This window comes from Balaenoptera borealis (assembly GCF_965194805.1).
Source record: "Balaenoptera borealis genome assembly, chromosome: 2".
NCBI lineage: Eukaryota > Metazoa > Chordata > Mammalia > Artiodactyla > Balaenopteridae > Balaenoptera > Balaenoptera borealis.
The window spans coordinates 166,994,843-167,015,053 of record NC_138867.1 but is presented as its reverse complement, the minus strand read 5'-3'; the positions used below and the strand labels follow the sequence as shown (position 1 = coordinate 167,015,053).

The following is a 20,211-nucleotide window of genomic DNA, read 5'->3' as shown; positions in this document are numbered from 1 at the left end:
CTCAATGTCCTTGCCTGTCTCAGCACCTACACCATGCTCGGCATGGGACGGGCTTCCACAGCATCTGCTGGCCAGTCACAGAGGAAGAGGCAGTTCCCCTAGGCCCACACTCGGGCTACAGCCCACAACAAGTCCTCTGTCCTCTTGGAGGTCTGGATAGGAACCTCTGCTCTTCTCCCTGGTCCCTAACCAGAGTGCCCTCAATGCCTCCTTCACTGCTCAGCTGCTCCTCTGAGATTTGTAGGTGAGTTCCATTCCGGGGACAGAGGGGACATATGCCTTGCCTGGGAGCCAAACTGACTTACTCCCCCAGCTTGACCAATCCCGACTCCATCACTCAGAACCCACCTATGAGGAAGGGCCACCAGGCATACCTGACAGGTTCTGGAACCTTCTCTTTTGGGTGTAAAAAAAGAAAAGAAGAATCGTGTCATTTTCAAGTGAATGGGAAATTAAGCCCAGACCAGATGACAGAGGGCTGTGGATAGATTTCATTTGAATGGGTGCCAGCCTCACAGCCTCCTCAGGGTCCTAAACACAACTGACTACAGCCCAGGCAAGCCACCGGAAGAGACGAGAAGGCCATTGGGATGGTACAGAATTGCTGTGGCCCAGAGCTGGCAGAGGTGCAGCAGCTTCTCAAGAGAAGCCTGAGACCCAGGTTGGTATATACAATCTCCAGTTCTAAATGTTTGCTTCCAAGTAACTAAATTGCAGCCACCACGCAGGCCTGGACCAAGGGGTCTGGGCCAGGATGTGGGTCTCCGACTGTGCCTCTGCCTGGTTAGTGTCTTTGACACACCATGCTCTGTGGTGCCCAGGCCACTGTTCCCTCAACATGGGGATTGTGGACCACCTGTGTCAGCATCACCTGGGGACGCACGTTACCAGTGGGACTCCTGGGCCCACTTCGGATCCCTGAGCCTGAGCCCTGTGGGTAGTGCTCAGGGCCCTGCATCTGCCACAAGTGCCACAGCAATAGTTCCTTTAAAACTTTTGGATTTGAGAACCCTGGCTAAAGTTCATCATGGAGCCCTGAGGAATCCAGACATCCAGAGCTGTTTAGCTCCAGTCAGTGTCATATTTGGGACCTATGTGACATATGAGTTCCTTTAAAAAGCAATCCCACCTGCTAAATAAAGTTTGCTGTCTAGCTTTGCTGATGTGGGCAGTGGGAGCATGGAATCTAAGGCAGACAGAGCAAGCTTGATTTTTTGAAAACGAGTCCAGCCATGCCACTTGTCTGCTCACACCCTCCAGCGGCTCCCCATACATTCATAGTCCAGTCCTTGGCCATCTCATGGCCTCAGGCCCTGGAGGCCTCCACCTCTCTGCTGTCATTCTCCACCATTGCACTTGCCCCTTTGCTCAAATGTCACTTTCTCAGTAAGACTTCCTCTGATCGCCCTGTAAAATGTAGTCTTTCCCACCCCAAACTCTCTCCCTTCCAAACAATTTTTCTTCCTAGTCCACAGCTGCTTCCACATTCTGACATCACATTATAGGATGTTTTGTTCCCAGCTGTATCCTCAGAGAGCAGTGTCTAACACACAGTGGGTGCTGAATAACTACTTGTGGAACGAGTGAATGAAGGACTACACTACAAGTTGTTTCCGCCTCAGGGCCTTGGCGTGGGCTGGTGCCTTTGTCGGGAAACTTCTTCCTCCTCAACACACAGTTGGCTCCTTCTTGTTACTCAGGTCCCATTAAGTGTCCTCACCTCAGAGAGGACTTCCCTGACTCCCTAATATCCTACCTCTCAGTCTTTATTTGTCATCCAGCTTTATTTAATTTTTCTTTAACTTGAGATATAATTAACATAATATAAAATTTCATGTAACATAAAACTCACCATTTAAAAGTATACAGTCAGTGCTTTTGAGTATATTCACAAGATTGTGCAACCGCCATCACTGTCCAATTCCAATTCCATAACACCCATTACTCCAAAAGGAAACCCCATGCTCATTAGCATTCTCTCGTCATCCCCCTCCCCCCAACCCTGCAACCACTAATCTACTTTCTCTATGGATTTGCCTATTTTGGGCATTTCACATAAATGGAATCATACAATCTGTGGCCTTTCGTGTTTGACTTTTTTCACTTAGGACATTATTTTCAAGGTTCACTCATGTTGTAGCGTATATCAATACCTTAGTCTTTTTTATGGCTGAATAATATTCCATTGCATGAACTGACCACATTTTGTTCATCCATTCATCAGTTGATGGACATTTGGGTTGTTTTCACTCTTTGGCTGTTATGAGTAATGCTGCTATGAACATTCTCGTACATGTTCTTGTGTGAATGTCTATTTTCATCTCTCTTGAAAATGAAAGTTCTTATCACGTTAGAGTTCTTATCACTTAGAGCTCTTATCACTTTCTGAAATTATTACTGGGCCTACTATTTATTGACTGTATCTACCAGGGCCAGGGTTAGGGTAACCAAAATATAAGAAGCATGCCCCAAACCTCAGTCATCAGCATAAATACTATTTTTATGCAATATTTTAAAAAATCAAAGATAGGATCCGTCAAAGTGCTGGAGCCTGAGGCAAAAGGGAAAATCAAATCCTGTCTCTATTTAAAATGTTGATCTTTTGTTCACCATGGATTTTTTGCTTTAGTTTTGATATTTTTAAATATTGTATTAAAATGTTATTAATCTTGATGGTTGAATTTTGGGGCACTATTTTACATTTTGCATGGAGGAAAGTGCCTCCTTTGCCCTAGTCCCCTCAGGGTGTGAGTACCATGGGTGCTCCATCTCCAGCACACAGAGCAGGCTCTCAGGAAGCTCATGTCTGCCTGAAGAAAAGGATTGTCTGTGAGCAGGGGGTGTACAGTCAACTTTGAATTTAGGGCAAGCTCTCAAGCTGTGAGGCCACGGCTCACCTGATGCCCTTCAGAACCCAAGGTGAGAGGGACTGAGGCCAGTCCCCAGGGAGGGCTGCTTGATGGAGAGGAGGGAATAGATCCCAGGGCATTGTGAAGAAGAAATCGACACAGATCTGTGAGCAACTGACGCGGGGAGGTTGGCAGAGGAATTTTACCGTCCAGTTAGACATCTGATACCTGGCATTGGAGGTGCAGGAGGCCCAGCATGGCTTTGGGGACATGTTGGCTGGGACTGCCTGCTCTACAGATGCATGCCTGAGCCGGGTTGGGGGTGCCAGAAGAAGGGCCTCTCCCTGGTGGCCCCATGCAGCACTGGCTCCAGCTTTGGCCTTTGTGAGACTCCAAGCAGACAACTCAACAGGGCTGCAACCCAGGTGCAGAATTTAACCAAAGGGGAGCCAAAAAACTCAGTAAACAAGATAAATATTTTAATGCAGTAGTAAAAAAATTTAAATCAGGAAACTATTGCCTATATACTGGCCACCTGTTTTTGTTTTTTTAAATAAAGTTTTATTGGAAACTTGGCAAAAATTAGAGAGTAAAAGCCCCTGGTGCTGGCCACAGCATCACAGAAGGGCACTCTCATGCCCTTCCCGGGGTGTCTTGGGTGTCCTGGGATGACAGTGGCTTTAGCAGGGCTCTCTTTGACCGTTTCTTTCCCTCATGACTGAAAGGACTGGGTATTGACACAACCTTTCTGGAAAGTAATTGGTCGATACTTACTAAAATTTAAAACCCACTTCTCCTTTGGAGCTATCAATGCATTAAAAAAAATCCATTTAGGGACTTCCCTAGTGGTGCAGTAGATAAGACTCCATGCTCCCAATGCGGGGGGCCTGGGTTTGATCCCTGGTCAGGCAACTAGATCTCACATGCACGCTGCAACTAAGAGTTCACATGCCACAACTAAGGAGCCTACAAGCCACAACTAAGGAGCCCGTCAGCCGCAATTGAGGAGCCCATCTGCCGCAACTAAGGAGCCCACGAGCCGCAACTATGACCTGGCGCAACCCAGTAAGTAAATAAATATTTTTTAAAATCCACTTAAGTTTTTATATCAGGTCCCTGTATTAAATACTCCCATTTAGCATGATTTTAATTTCTCTTGTCTGGAATCTGATTTATCTTCTACATCCCTGAGCAATCATTTTAGGGAGAGAGGAGAATTATACCAAGGAGTGGGATCACTGGTTTATAGGAAATATGCACACAATTATTCAAAGTACTGCTAAAGCATTTGCCAGCATGGCCAGCACACCTAAACTCCCTCATCAGCAAATGAGAGGCCTCATCCCCTCACATTCTCATCAATACTTGATATTATCTACTTTCCTAACGTTTTTTTTGGCTGCGTTGTCTTCACTGCTGCGCACTGGCTTTCTCTAGTTGTGGAGAGTGGGGCCTACTCTTCGTTGAGGTGCCCAGGCTTCTCATTGTGGTGGCTTCTCTTGTTGTGGAGCACGGGCTCTAGGCATGCGGGCTTCAGTAGTTGGCATGCGGACTCAGTAGCTGTGGCTCGCGGGCTTAGTTGCTCTGCAGCATGTGGGATCTTCCTGGACCAGGGCTCAAACCCGTGTCCCCTGCATTGGCTGCTGGATTCTTAACCAGTGTGCCACCAGGGAAGTCCCTACCTTCCTAAATTTTGACGTTTGGGCATAAAAGTGGTATTTCATCTTGGTTTTAACTTGTTTTTTTCCTGATTCTTAGAGAGTTTTGTTTTTCTTTCTTTTTTGTATTTATTTTTCTTAATTGAAGTATAGTTGATTTACAATATTATATTAGTTTCAAGTGTACAACATAGTGATTCAATATTTTTATAGATTATACTCCATTTAAAGTTATTATAAAAGAGTGGCTATATTCTCTGTGCTGTACATTACATCCTTGTATCTTATTTATTATATACATAGTAGTTTGTATCACTTAGTCCCCTTCTCCTATCTTGACCCTCCCCTCACTCCTCTTCCCATTGGTAACCACTAGTTTGTTCTCTGTGTCTGTGAGTCTGTTTCTGTTTTGTTATATTCATTCATTTTATTTTTTGATTCCACGTAATAAGTGAAAACATACAGTACTTGTCTTCTCTGTCTGACTTATTTCATTAAGCATAATACCCTCCAGGTCCATCTATGTTGTTGCAAGTGGCAAATTTTCATTCTTTTTTATGGCTGAGTAGTATTCCTTGTATGTATATACCACATCTTCCTTGTATGTATATACAACATCTTCTTTATCAATTCATCTGTTGATGGACACTTAGGTTGCTTCCATACCTTGGCTACTGTAAATAATTCTGCAATATTGGGGTGCATTTATCTTTTTGAATTTGTGTTTTCATTTTCTTTGGATGTATACCCAGGAGTGGAATTGCTGGATCATATGGTAGCTCTATTTTTAGTTTTTTGAGGAACCTCCATACTGTTTTCCACAGTGGCTCTACAAATTTACATTTCCACCAACTGTGTACTTGGGTTCCCTTTTCTCCACATCCTTGCCAACATTTATTATTTGTTGTCTTTTTGATGATAGCCATTCTGACAGGTATGAGGTAATATCTCATTGCGGTTTTGATTTGCATTTCTCTGATGATTAGCGATGTCAAGCATCTTTTCATGTGCCTGTTGGTCATCCGTATGTCTTCTTTGGAGACATGTCTATTCAGATCTTCTGCCCATTTGCAATCGGGTTGTTTGTTTTTTGATATGATATTGAGTTGTATGAGCTCTTTGTATATTTTGGATATTAACCCCTTATCAGACATACCATTTAAAAATATTTTCTCCCATTCAGTAGGTTATCTTTTTGTTTTGTTGATGGTTACCTATGCTGTACAAAAACTTTTAAGTTTAATTAGGTCCCCTTGTTGATTTTCCCGGAACCACTTATTGAAGAGATTCTTTTCCTTATTGTACATTTTTGCCTCCTTTGTCATAGATTAAATTTCTCTATTCTGTTCCATTGATCTATGTGTCTGTTTCTGTGCCAGTAACATACTATTCTGATTACTGTAGCTTTGGAATATAGTCTGAAGTCAAGGAGCCTCATACCTCCAGCTTTGTTCTTTTTTTCTCAAGATTGCTTTGGCTATTCTTTTTTTTTTTTTTTCTTCTGTGGTTCCATACAAATTTTAGGCTTATTTGTTCTAGCTCTGTGAAAAAGGTCATGGGTATTTTCATAGGGATTGCATTAAATCTGTAGATTGCTTTGGGTAGTATGGACATTTTAACAATATTACTTCTTCCAATCGATGAACATGGGGTATCTTTCTGTTTATTTGAAACATCTTCAATTTCCTTCATCAATATATTATAGTTCTCAGAGTATAGATCTTTCACCTCCTTGGTTAAGTTTATTCCTAGGTATTTTATTCTTTTTGGTGTGGTTATAAATGGGATTGTTTTCTTGCTTTCTCTTTCTGATAGTTTGTTTTTAGTGTATAGAAAATCAATCGATTTCTGTATATAAATCTTGTATCTTGCAACATTACTGAACTCATTTATTAGTTCTAATAGTTTTTTGGTGGAGACTTTAGAGTTTTCTGTATATAGTATCATGTAATCTGCAAATAGTGACAGTTTTACTGCTTCCTTCCAATTTGGATGCCTTTTATTTCTTTTACTTATTTGATTGCTGTGGCTAGGACTTCTAATATTATGTTAAATAGAAGTGGTGAAAGTGGGCATCCTTTTTCTGTTCCTGAATTTAGAGGAAAAGCTTTCACTTTTCACTACTGAGCATGATGTTAGCTGTGGGTTTGTCATAAATGGCCTTTATTATGTTGAGATATGTTCCCTTTATACCAACTTTTTGAGAGTTTTTATCATAAATGGATATTGAATTTTGTCAAATGCTTTTTTTCTGCATCTATTGAGATGATCATGTGATTTTATCCTTTGTTTGTTACTGTGGTGTATCACATTGATTGACTTGCAGATACTGAACTATCCTTGCATCTCTGGAATAAATCCCACTTGATCATGGTGTATGACCCTTTTTCAATATTGTTGAATTCAGTTTGCTGATATTTTGTTGAGGATTTTTGTATCTATATTCATCAGAGATATTGGCCTGTAATTTTATTTTATTTTTTGTAGTGTCTGTCTGGTTTTGGTATCAGGGCAATGGTAGCCTTGTAAAATGAATTTGAGAGTGTTTCCTCCTCTTAAATTTTTTGGAATAGTTTGAGAAGGATTGGTATTAACTCTTCTTCATATGTTTGGGAGAATTCCCCTGTGAAGATATCTGGTCCTGGACTTTTGTTTGCTGGGAGTTTTTTGATTACTGATTTGATTTCTATACTAGTAATTTGTCTGTTCAGGTTATCTATTTCTTCCTGATTCAGTTTTGGAAAATTGTATGTTTCTAGAAATTTTTCCATTTCTTCTAAGTTGCCAATTTGTTGGCATATAACTGTTCATAGTATTCTTTTATGATTGTATCTATGTATTATTGATTGTGATTTCTCCTCTTTTATTTCCTATTTTGTTTATTTGGTCCTCTCTCTTTTTTTCTTAATGAGCCAGGCTAAAGGCTTATCAATTTTATATTTTCCAAAAAATCAGCTTTTGGTTTCATTGATCTTTTCTATTGTTTTTTTCTTGTTTCTATTTTATTTATTTCTGCTCTGATCTTCATTATTTCCTTCCAGCTCTGATCGTCAGCATCCTACTCCCACACTGCCACCTCACAATCAGTCAGTCCCCAAGTTCTGTCAATCCACTTCCTTAGCACTGTCTGTTCCCATCACTTCTGCTGCATCCAATCATTCATCCATCCAGCCATCCACCCAGCCATGTTTCTCCCCTTCACTTCTTACCCTCTTTCTCAGTTCCTTGCTGACCTCCTTGTCCTCAGCTATACCCTCTTTTTCACCTAGCACACTGACCATAGGACCATATTTCTGGAAAAGAATGTGACCCTGTCAGGGACTGTGACCCTTGGATCTCAAGGACTTAAAGGGTAAAAGCCAAACACCTCTTTGTGCATTAGCCACCCACTTGGCTTTCCGTCCCCCACTCTTGTACCTGCCATTTAGTCACAAGACTCTTCCCAGAGCTCAGCCCACTCTTTGAAAGATAGTTATGCTGGGTATAAGATTCTTGGTTGACACATTTTTTTCTTTCAGCACTTTGAATGCATCATCTCACTGCTTACCATTGTTTCTGATGATGTTCTCTTGTACATGATGGGCTGGGTTTTTTTGCTGCTTCAAAGATTTTCAAACTTTTTTCTCTTTGTCTTTTAGCATTTTTACTATGATGTGTCTGTATGTGGATGACTTTGGGTTTATCCTAGATGGAGTTTGCTGAGCTTCTTAGATGCATAGATTAATAATTTTCATCAAATTTGACAAATTTTTAGCTATTATTTTTCAAACAATTTTTTCTGTTCCTTTCTCTCTTTCCTCTCCTTCTATTCTTCCCATTATGCATATGTTGGTGAGATTAATAGAATCTCACATTTCTTTGAAGCTCTGTTTACTTTTTTCATTCTTTTTTTCTCTTTGATCTTCAAGTTGTATAATCTGAATCAATATATTTTCCAGTTTGCTATTTCTTTCTTCTGCCTGTTCAAATATACTCTTGAGCCCTTTTAGTAATTTTTTTCACTTCAGTTATTATGCTTTCAACCCCAGATTTCCATTTTCTTCCTCTTTATAATTTTATATCTCTTTATTTATATTCTCTTTTTGATGAGACATTGTCATCATATCAACCTTTATTTCTTTAAGCACAGTTTCCTTTAGTTCTTTGAACATATTTACAATGGCTGCTTTGAAGTTTTTTTCTGTTACATCTGACATCTTGGTCCTCTCATAGGTAGTTTGTGTTGTCTGCTTTTTTTTTTCCTTATGCATGGGTAGATGTTCCTGTTTCTTTTCACATCTTGTAACTTTTTTTGGAAACCAGAAATTTTAGAAAATATATGTTAGCAGATCTGGATACTGGTCTTCATCTCCACACCCCACCCCCAGCCTAGTTGTTGTTGTTTGCTTGTTTATTTGTTTGGTGACTTAGGTGGACTGTTCTAGTGAAGTAAATCTATTTTGCTGGCAGTGTGAAGCCTTTGATGTTGCTGCTCAGAGGGTGCAGTCTTGGGCATGTGCACAGTCACCCTGAGATGACAGTGGCTTTGGCAGGGTTCTTTTTGACTGTCTCTTTCCCTCATCTCTCTGTTATCTGTCTGTCTTTGTTGGTATCACACCCATCTGTTAAGCTCCACTAATTCTTGGATGATTTTTCTATTGCTTTTGACAATGTCCTGGGACATATACTGTTCCACAGTCTGATCCAATTAAATGCAAGCCCCCTTTTCAGGGGTAGTTTTAAAGGTCAATTTTTGAGTTTTGTTCTGACCCCAGTTGGGTTCTTCATTGCTGCCTTTTTCCATGGTTCTTTCTTGTAACCTAACTGTTTTATGGTTTAGCTTATAGTTCTCATGAAGCTACTAGTCTCCTACTAATTGCTTACTACCGAAATTTCTATTGTTTTTGAGAGTGCCCTTAGGCTTGAAATTTGCTACATTATGTTTCAAATAAAGTAATTTCCTCTGGGTAAAGCTTGGGAGTTCTCTGTTCTTATGGCCTGCCTCTCCCTGGGCAAAGTCTCTGAGCCACTGCTCCATCATGGGTAATGGGGACAGTGACCCACTTTCTCAGAGTGATATCTTTGCTTTATGGGCAGAGCACTGTGTGGGGGCTGTAGCATCTGGTCTCCGTGGCTTGCCTCTCCCAGCGTGGAACCTTCACCTTACAAGTGAGCTGGGGTGAGGGTAATCAGGGCTCCAATATTCTCTGACTAAAGCACCTGGGATAGAGTTTCCACTCTATGAATGGGAGCTGGTGGAGGAAGGGAGCCTCTGACCTCTCAGCTGTACAAACTCAGGGTTTAACCTTTACAACATGTAACTGGGGTGCGGGGATGAGAAATACTGGCAGTGTGTTCCTCTTGGGGAGATATGGTAGCCCTTGACTGGAATCTGGGGGGAGAGGGAGCCCTATGTTCTTGGCTGCACCTGCCTGGAGTGGAGCATCTATCATGCTGAGCTGAGAGTGAAGAGTGAGGAAGTGGGTCACGGTTCCAACACCATAAACTTTCACTGTTCTTACTGAGTTTCAGTAGATATTCTTAAATAAATTTTTCTTCATTTACTCTATGCTCTTAAGACAATTTACAGATACTTAAAAAAAATCATTTTCACCACCTATGCTTGTTTTACTGGGGAGTGGGTCCCTGGAGCTCCTTACACGACCATTCTAGAAGTGGAACTCCTCCCACCTGCTCTTTGAGATTTCTGCTCCTGATGCTTGAAAGAGACTCTTCATCATCACTGCCCTGAGAAACTTTTCTGGCCCTGCCCTCCCTGTCCCCTGTTCCCAGGTGTTTCCTCCTCTGGTAGCCCCAAGTGTTTGGAATCATATTACTTTGGAAGGAGATAACCTTTGAGAGATAAACCCATCTTTTGCTGTCCCTGCACTTCCCCATTTCCCCGCTCATTACTCTGGGTACACAAGCCCTCTCAGGTTTGGGAGCCTCATTCTACCTCCCACAGTAATTTACTGTAATTTTTTGGGTATAATCCTTGAATGGAATTTTATAATTTGTCTTTAGAAATTATTTTTTAAATTAATTTAAAAAATCAAAGTACTGCTTGAAAATAATCTATAGTGTTAAAGGGCTTATAACAAAGGTCAGCTATCCCTTTTCTCCCCTTCCCTTCCTTTTTCCATTCCCCAAGAGCACTCTGGGGTAATGGTTAGGATGGTCACACCTTCCAGCCATCCCTCAGAGCAGGCTTTTCCAGGAGTTCCTGCCCTACTTGCTCCAGTCTGCCCTGTCTCCCCAGGTCTTCCCTTGTTCTCTCCTTGCGTTGTAGCCTATGTTTGCTGGTGCTCATCACCTTTCTTATTTCCTTATTTGGCACACGTATCTTGCAGCAGGAACATATCCTGATGATGTTAAGTGTTGGCAAGGATTTGGGGGGCCCCTGAATCTTGATGGTGGGGATATAGACTGGCAAATATTCTGGAAAGCAATATTGCAATATTCTGTGAAATTAAGAATGTATAGATCCTGTCCAGTAATCCCACGTGCATAGAAATCTCCCACAGCTAGAAGCTGGAAGTCTTCACTCTTCAGATTCTCAAATATACGTTCTCTCTGTGTGTGAAATTTTAATTAATCAGTTTAATTTTTGGATAGGTAATACATTGCATAGTTCAGAAGCAGAAAGTCTTTTTCTATCCACCCAGTCCACACCTCCCAAAAGTTAACTATTATTAGATTTTTGTGTATTTTAAAACGTTTAAAATATTTTACAGACTTTTAATGTAATATAAGCAAATATAAATATATATTTCTTCCCATCCGTTTTTACACAAATGCTACCATACTATACATGCTTTTTTTTACCTGTATCATAGAGTGGGTACCTTTTTATATCAGTACGTAAAGAGCATCCTCATTACAGATGCACGGTATTCTGTGGTAGGGCTGTGCAGTGATTGATTTAACAAGTTACCTATTTATTGACACTTGGCTGTTTCCAATCTTTTTCTGTCAAACAGTGCTGTGATGAATAGCTGTCTGCAGGCTTATTCATTTGGAGGTGTACAAGCATGATGGTAAGATAAACTGCAAGAGATGGAATAACTATGTCACAGCATACACATATTTGCAACTCTGGTGAAAATTGCCAAATTCACTTCCATAGGACTGTATCAATTACACTCCAAAGAGCAATGTGGGAGTGTCTGTTTCCCCATCGTTGCCCACACACTTTTGCAATTATTATTCTGTCAATCTAAGAGGTGAAAACAGCATACCAATGTGGTCCTCTTTTGAGTGAGGTTGAACATTTCTGCCATCCATGAGCATCTCTTCACACATTTGAGTCATTTGCATTTCTTCTTCTACGAAACTGTTTTTTATCTCCTGCCCATTTTTCTATTGGATAGTCAATCTTTCCATTTTCTTTTGAATCGTCTTCGGTCATACACCGCCCCCCCCAATTTCCCCAGAACTCCTCCCTTTGAGGTTGCTGTTTACCTCTCTGCCGCCCAGTGTGAAGGTCAGCTCTTGGTTCTTGTCTTATTTGAATTTTCAGTAGCACAGGACACAGCTGATCATCCCTTCCTTCTTGAATCTTTCTTTATCAGCTTTTGTCTCTTCTTTGGTTTTCCTCTTAACTTCTAGAAACTCCTTCTCAATGTCCTTTGGTGGATCTGCTTTATTTCCCCAACCTCTAAACATTCGAATGCCCCAGGGCTCAGTTATCTTCTCTCTGTGCCCTGCTCTCTAGGTGCTTTATCTGTGCCCCTGGCTGTAAAGCAGCCTGCACAGGGAAGCCCCCCAGATTTATATACCCAGGCCAGATCTGCCCTCAGAACCCCAGAGTCATGTCATTCCAATTCGTACCCAACACCTTCACTGGGCTGCCTAATGAACATCTCAAACTGACCATGCTCCACATCAAATTCCTGATTTTCCCCTTTAATCCTACTCCTCTCCCAGTCTCCCACAGCTCAGTAAATGGCAGTGCCATTCCTCTATTTGCTAAGGCCCCAAAACCTTGGAGTCAGTCTTGACCTTGCCCTTTCTCTCACATTCGACTTATACTCCATCAGCAAATACTTTGAAGGTTTTACCTTCAAAATATATCCCAAACCTGGTCATGTTTTGCTACCTCCACTGTTATACTCTGGCCCAGGCTACCTTCTTCTCTCGCCTGCGTCCTGTTAGCGCCTCCTAGCAGGGTCTCCTTGCTAAGTGCCTGCATGTGTGAGAGCCAGTGATTAACTATAAAGACAGACCTAGACGGAGAGGTTGTATATGTTAGTGTTAAGAGATCTTAGTTTAAACCAAACTGTGCTCTACCCTGATGTATTTTATTTATGTCTTAATGCAAAAAGGCAAATAATTATTGAAGTAAATGAGATGTAACTGTCCACAAAAGCCGTAAGAGTAAGTAAATTGGCTGAAGAGCTTTCTGCATTGCTATGCTGCACTAATCTTATTGCTGACTTAGCTCCTCACTGTCAGCCCATCCAGTGTGCATGCAGAGGCCAGGAGAATGCACCAGTCTCCCACTTGGGCTCCAAGAAGGAGTTTAGGCATGCCTCTTCAGCAGGTGGGGGCTCTCTAGGTTCTGGGCTGGGCTGGGGAGCAGAATCCACCTGCTGTCACAGGAACAGGAATAATGTAACCATTAGTTACTTCCCTATTATGCAAATACTGTGCTAATCAAATTTTTTTCCTTAGGATAAATTACAAAAGTAGAATTATTGGGTTAAAAGGTATCAAAGAAATCTTTCTAAAACTGACCATGTTACCTCTTATATTAGTCTGGGTTCTCCAGAGAAACCAATAGGAGAGATAGATAGATGGTAGGTAGGTAGATAGGTAGATAGATAGATAGGTATAGATGATGGATAGATGATAGATAGATGATAAGGTATTGGCTCATGTAATTATGGAGGCTGAGAGTCCCAAGATCTGCCGTATGCAAAGTGGAGAGTCAGGACAGCCAATGGTGTAAATTCCAGTCCAAATGCAGAAGAACTGTGTCCCAGGTGGAAAATAGGCAGAGAGCGAGTGAATTCTCCGTTACTTCACCTTTTGTTCTTTTCAGGCCTCCAACTGATGGGGTGAGGTCCCCTCACATTGAGAAGGACAATCTGATTTACTGAGTCCACTGATTCAAATGTTAATTTCATCCAGAAACACCCTCACAGACACACCCAGAATAATGTTTGACTAAATATCTGGGTACCCTGTGGCCCAGTCAGGTTGACACATAAAATTAACAATTACATCATCTCCCAAAACACTTTAGTGTCCCTCCTGCCCCAACCCAGAGTTCCAGGGTAAACTCCAAGCTCCTTGGTCTTCCCCAGGTGAGGGGGGTGTATTTCACCATCTGGCCTCTGCGAGTCTTTCCTGCCGTTGCTCTCTGCCCCCGACACACTGGATTCCTGTCTCCCCCGTCTCTCTGCTGATCTTTTCCCCAGCTTGCCCACTTGGTGGAGGTCTATTGGTGGGGGTTCTAGCTTATGCCTCAGGTCTGTTCATCCCCAGTTAATTTTCCTACCCTTCTGGTCTTGCCTGGAGGCCCAGCATTGGATATCTAAGGCAGTGTCAGGCTCTCTGCTCAGCCTGAGGGCAAGGGCCTGGTTGTGCTAAGAAGCATCTGGTGTGTGTGTTTTAAGATCTCTCTGGATCTGTTCCCTGGCCCAGGGATCTAGGGCTCCCATCTGAATCCTGAGAGTGAAAAATGGAGCCATTTTCACTGAAGACGCTGTGTACTGGGATGTGAACCTTACAGCGTGGATGCCGGTGGCAAAGGGTAGCATGATGGGGAGCGTGGGGTGAGGCCTGCTGTCTTCTGCTGCTGGGGAAGAGGCACAGCTGTGCCCAGCAGAGCCCACAGAGGGGTGTGTGCAGTAGGGGAGCGGGGAGGTTGTCCTGAGCACACACGAGACAGTAGATGGCACACCTGAAACACCAGGGGCCACGAGGGGGCTCAGCAACCCTCCAAAGAGGAAGGGGCACGAGCGGAGGAAAGATGTGTGTCTTTGTGTCTGTGCTTGTAGGAAGACCCAGAGGCCATTTGGAGCTCGCCTTGGCTCCTCAGCACCCTGAGCAGCAGAGCCTTGGTGGACAATGGACCCTGGTAGGCCCAGGCTCTGTCCCTGGACAATGGACCCTGGTAGGCCCAGGCTCTGTCCCTGGACAATGGACCCTGGTAGGCCCAGGCTCTGTCCCTGGACAATGGACCCTGGTAGGCCCAGGCTCTGTCCCTGGACAATGGACCCTGGTAGGCCCAGGCTCTGTCCCTGGACAATGGACCCTGGTAGGCCCAGGCTCTGTCCCTGGACAATGGACCCTGGTAGGCCCAGGCTCTGTCCCTGGACAATGGACCCTGGTAGGCCCAGGCTCTGTCCCTGCAAGCTGGGTGTCCTTGGGCAATGGCTTTGCCTTTCTGAGCCTCCGTTTTGTCACTCGGCAAGGGGGATGGTGATAGCACCTATCTCGTGGGATGTGTCAGGCTGTATATAAAGTGCCAGGTCTGGGGCTTAGCACCCATGATGGAAGCATTTCAGTTTTGGGGTGAAATGGAGCTTCCAGCTGAGGCACACCCCGACTGTGGCTCTTGACTGAGTTATCTGGCTCCCTGCTCCCTTGACTCATGGATGGGGTGTATCAGTGGTCAAGAGTTAGAGACTGGGGAGGGCACTGCTTGGGCGTGCTGTGGGTGGGGTGCCCCTTCCTTGGGAACCTCATATGAGCCCTGCAGCGTGGGGGATGCAGTGCCCTGAGGTCTGATACCTGCCTGCGGCATCTGAAGGACGAGGGGCCACACTGGTGGCTGTCTGTCTCTGAGTTGTTAGGGTCTGTGGTGTTCTGGGAGAACTTTGGACACACCTTTGAGAACCACCCTGGGGTTGTCTGGGGTCCTGCCCTGGAGGGCTGTCAGGTGGATAGACAGGCCTCCACAGAAGCCTGGATGTGGCTGAGTTCCTGGGATAAGTCACTGGTCACTGGCCACAATGGAGACACCCGCCCCAAGAAACTAGGGCGGGTGGGGAAGCAATGTAGGGGGCAGGGGCTTCAGAGGACCCACAGATCGCCCATATGAGATGAATTGAGACCCCAGCCAGGCCCAGGGGTCTCTGAGGCAAACCCCAGACAGGGACATCTTCCTGTCCTAACCACCCCGTTCCTTCCCTGGAGGGCTCAGAGAAAAAGTGCTAGACAACAAAAGAGAGACTATAGCCATGGCCCTTCCCTGACCTCCTGTGCACAGTGGGGCTGCTGGTCGCCCCGGAGCCCTGAGGCCCAAGTGCCTGCTGTGTGGCTCAGCTGGGCGGCCCCAAACCTGCTGTGTGGCAGGGATCTGTGTCACCTGGCACCAAACTTGGCCTCACGGGCATCACTCTTGGGCACCACCTGTGTGGCTGACACCTGCCCCCCAGGAATAGGCTCCAACTGCTGCATCCCCTGTGGGCCATCTGACCTGGCCATAGGGACTGAGGCCAGGATGGCAGGAGGACAAAAGGGCCTCTACAGGGAAGGGCCTGGAGTCCTGGATGTGACTAAGGAACCATCCAAATGACTGTGAGCAGGGCACCATCCCTCTCTGGGCTCCGAGGCTGCACCTGGAGAAAGGGCACCAAGATCCCCATCTGCGGAGTTACTGAGAGAAGGCCCTCCTCCTGGCCTGGGCACCTGGGGCTTGGTACCAAGTGGGTGCTCAGTGAGGCGGGGAGCAGGGCCCCTGGGATGAATCTAAGGCACAAACGCACTCAGCTTGAGTCCCCTTGGCCCTGTGATCTCTGTGGGGCTGGCCATGGGCTGCCTCCTTCCCTCCTTCCCTGGACCCTCTCCCAGCTGGGGATGAGCCCAGGCCTCACACCACCATCCTCACCTGACACCTATTCTGCACTGGGCCACTGAGGGGCTTGCAGGCTAGAGGGAGCAGATGTGGGTGAGGGGGCTGCATGTCAGGAACCCCTCCCTAGAAGGGGGAACTTGCAGCTGAGGTTGCAGCTCTGACTAGATCAACAAGCTCAGGAACAGCATGCCAGGCAGTGGGAAGAGCAATTGCAAGGCCACAGAACTAGGAAATAGGAAATAGCCTCAGGCCTTGGGGGTGGGCCTCTATCAGCAGTGACATGCTTGACCTGCCTCCCACCTAACCTCCAGAGTTTCAGCTGCGGGCCCTGTACTGCTTCTCCAACATCCTTTCTTCATGTTCCCCACAGCCTGGAGGAGGCTGCTGCAATCTCCCAGTATGAGATGGAGAGGACTGCGAGGGGTATGGCTGAGCTGAGGAATTTGGGATCTGGCCTTGAAGAGAGCTGGGATCCTGGGCCTGGGTGAGGGATTGCATGAGGCAGGGGGGACACTGTGGCCAGCTGCCCCCAGCCCCTTGACCTCACCTGCTGCTTCCTGAAGCTCAGCATTCTGGGGTTTCCTCGTAGGTCCCTGCACTGAGTTGCTCAGGAGTAGGGAGCTGGAGCCAGGTGACCGGCAAGGTCGGGGCCCATGCGTAGACTGGGAACCCCCTCCAGAGTGTCCTGTCTCCCTGTGGCTGGCGAAGGATATAACCTCCTCCTCCCCGGGCAGGCCTCCCAGAGCTCCATGGGCATCAGCCCTGGACCGGCCATCACATGTCTCCAAGGCCACTAACCCCTTCTGTGCCACTTGCCCCTGCTCCTGACAGGCAGCGCTCAGTGTGACCAGGACGCAGGGACAGTCCCTGCTGATGTTTGTAGGGGTCTTGTCTAATGTTGCCCCAGACACCAAGGGAGTGTGTTGGGTAGGGACGAGGGGATCAGGAGGTGCTTCTAGTCAGCTCCTGGAACCCCTCAGGACTCCTTGGGTTTGGCACCAGGACCCCACCCCCACCCCTTTGGGGAGCTAGATATGGTGTGAGGCAGGGTGGGAGCCTGGGCTTGGCTGAAGCCCAGTTCCTGCTCTGCTACCCACTCCACTACTCACCCTCTCTAGGGTCTCAGATGAAAAGGGGTGGGCTGGTCTGGTGCAGAGCAGATCCCATTCAACCCTAACGTGCAGTGTTCCCATGCCTCTGTCAGGCTGCAGGGCCCTTCTGGGTCCTTGCTGAGGTCCTGGGTTCATCAGGCAGAATTCCTCAAGTTGGGGGAGGCACCTGGGGTGCTGGTTGCTTTGTCTCTGCCTGTCCCTCAGGTGGGACCCAAGGCCACACTGCCAGGACAGCGGTGTCAGGTTCTAGCTGAAGGGGGCCTAGACTCTGAGAGCCCTGACATGGTCAGGAGCTGGCCAGGATGCATCAGTGCACCTTCAACACATCACTCTGCCCTCAGGCCCTGGCCAGGAATGGGGGTGTACATCCCGCTCCCTGACTTCTTGGCTGGGTGACCTGGTCACTTGCCAGGTAGGGGCTCAGCAGTTCCACAGCCCCTCCGCTTCCTGGCCCAGAAACTTGGCTCAGTGTGTGAAGAGCTGGGTGAGAGCCCCAGGGGAGGAGCTTCATGGTGGGCTGAGGGTCCTCCCTGGATTCATCCCTCCTTGCCCAAACAAGAGAGACATCTGGCCTCACACAAGGCTGTCGGTACCCATTCACCGGAGCTTACCTAGCATCTACTGCACACCAGCTCCTTTTAGCAGGACATGGGGTCTACGGAGTAGAAATGGCCACCAAGTCCCCCTCCTGACCTGTGGTCACAGCGTTCCTGGGCCTGAGCTGGGAAACTGCCCTGCATCTTGGCAGAAGCCCGCGGGTGAGAGACATGAAGTGGATGTGGATACGCAGGGTATACCAACGTGTTTATACCAACTCTAAAATTTACAATGTACTGTACACACTGTCAAGTCCGTGACTCAAATTTGTCCTGCTGACCAGCATCATAGCGGTCACCAGAAAGCTATCCCGATACCAGCAGGATGCAGAGAGGGGGTGCACGGGGCTGCAGAAACCAGCCCATCTCAAGGGGCAGGGTTAGGTCCATCAGTAGAATGGCAGGGGCCACTGGTGGGCTCTGGCCCTTCCCACGTCATGGTGGTGCTCGCTGGAGATACAGAGGCTCCCAGGCCACCTGGAGACGGACTGGGTGTCTGTCTCCATGGCACGAGTCACCCACTCTCAGGAGTGACACTGCAGTCACCCGACCCCTTGGGTCATCGCCGAGGACAGACAGACTGACCAACAATGTGAGCACCACTGTCCTGAAGGCAGGGCCCCTGAGGCACGTGCCACCCCTGTGTTTGGAGGCTCTGGGCCCTTCCAGGGCTGAGGTTCCACAAAAGGTGGAGAAAGGTCTCCTGTGCTGTGTGGTCACTGTGACGGGCACCAGGCCACAGGGTCACGGTTTGCAAAGCAGCGAGGCACCAATGCCTCCTCCTCCCACTGGGCTGGCTGGGGCAGGGTGGCAGAAGGCTTCTGCTGGCTTCCTCTCCTCCTCCTCCTCCCCATCCTCCTCCAGCTCAGTGCTTTTCACGTCTTCCCCAGAATAGAAGACCTGCAGATTTAAACATGCCGAGCGAGGGTGGTGAGAGCCCGCTGGCTCGGCCTGTGGTTATACTCTCGTCCAGCCCCCCACCCCAGAGGGGCGTGCGCAATCCTCTTGGCTCAGTCCTTAGAGCCCGCTGCTGCCTATCATTTCCAACCTCCGCTCGGCTGTGCTAACAGGCCGAACAAGCAGGAGGTGGTGTGTGTCTCACTTTCTGGCATAAGAGTATGGACTGGTGTTCCAGGCCCTGAGGCACACATCTCAGCTGCCCATGGGGCAGCCTCCAGTCGTGAGGGGTCGTGGTTCCAGCCTCTTCTCCCTACCCCAGCACTTAAGTTCCTTCCCTGCCTCTAAGACCCTGGTTTGACCTGCCCCTCCCCACGGAGGGGCTCCCAGGAGGCTGACAACCGGGTGTAGATGAAGTCCCTCCACTCTGTCTTGGCCCCAAGCGCCCCACCCGCTCCCTCCACCTGCCTCCCACACTTGTCTTGGCACAGAGACTCACCTTAGAGATTTCCACCTCTCTTTTTCTGTTTGGTTCTCTGGGCTCTCACTTTCATAAGAAGCCAAATAAAGACCTAGTCAGAAAATGAAGTGATATTATGCATTTATGAGCCATGACAATAACCTCTTCTACACCCAGAGTTTCACCTGCTTTTTGTTTTTAAATTAAATTGTTGTTGGGAGGTAACTGCAGATTCACAAGCAATTGTAAGAAATAATACAGGGAGATCTGTGTATCTTTTACCCAGTTTCCCCCAATGGTAACCCCTTGCCAGACTATAGGACAGGATCATCACCAGGATATTGGCGCCGACACAGTCAAGATATAGAACATTCCATCACCACAAAGATCCCTCATGCTACCCTTTTATAGCCACACACACTTCCCTCCCATCCCCACACCTCTCTTAACCCCTGGCCACTACTAATCTGTTCCCTGTGTCTATATTTTGTCATTTCAAGAATGTGATATAAATGGAATCACACAGTATGTAACCTTTTGAGATTGATTCTTTTCACACTGTCATTCTCTAGAGATTCATCCATGCTGTAGTGTGTGTCAGTGTGGTTCATTGCATTTTGTTGCTGAATAGTATTCCATACCATACTTTGTTTAACCATTCACCCACTGAAGGACATCTGTATTGTTTCCAGTGTTTGGCTGTGACAAATTAAGCTTCTGTAAACATTGGTGTATGAGTTTTTGTGCAAACATGTAAATTCATTTCTCTGGAATAAATATATACCCAAGACTGTAATTGCTGAGTCACATAGTAGTTGCATACTTAATTTTATAAGAAACTCTTTGTCTGGTTC

The 20,211-nt window shown here is 46.3% G+C and overlaps 1 protein-coding gene and 1 long non-coding RNA gene across 7 annotated transcripts in view; one reads left to right on the top strand and one right to left on the bottom strand.

Moving 5' to 3' along the window:
- Nucleotides 1–20,211, bottom strand: part of RASGEF1C (RasGEF domain family member 1C) — a 157,641-nt gene that overhangs the window by 28,403 nt on the left and 109,027 nt on the right. For 5 of the 6 annotated variants that reach the window (XM_082379389.1, XM_082379388.1, XM_082379393.1 and 2 more), the window contains one exon: nucleotides 19,397–19,469. In XM_082379389.1, coding sequence (XP_082235515.1) covers nucleotides 19,397–19,469 — 73 coding nt within the window. Of the gene's footprint in view, nucleotides 1–18,187; nucleotides 18,901–19,396; nucleotides 19,470–20,211 lie in introns of those variants that run through there. The other variant, XM_082379392.1, reaches the window with a different exon arrangement.
- LOC309623050 lies at nucleotides 8,799–18,330 on the top strand. Its single transcript, XR_014241256.1, has 2 exons — nucleotides 8,799–14,580; nucleotides 14,833–18,330. It is a non-coding gene; the product is annotated as an uncharacterized lncRNA (long non-coding RNA).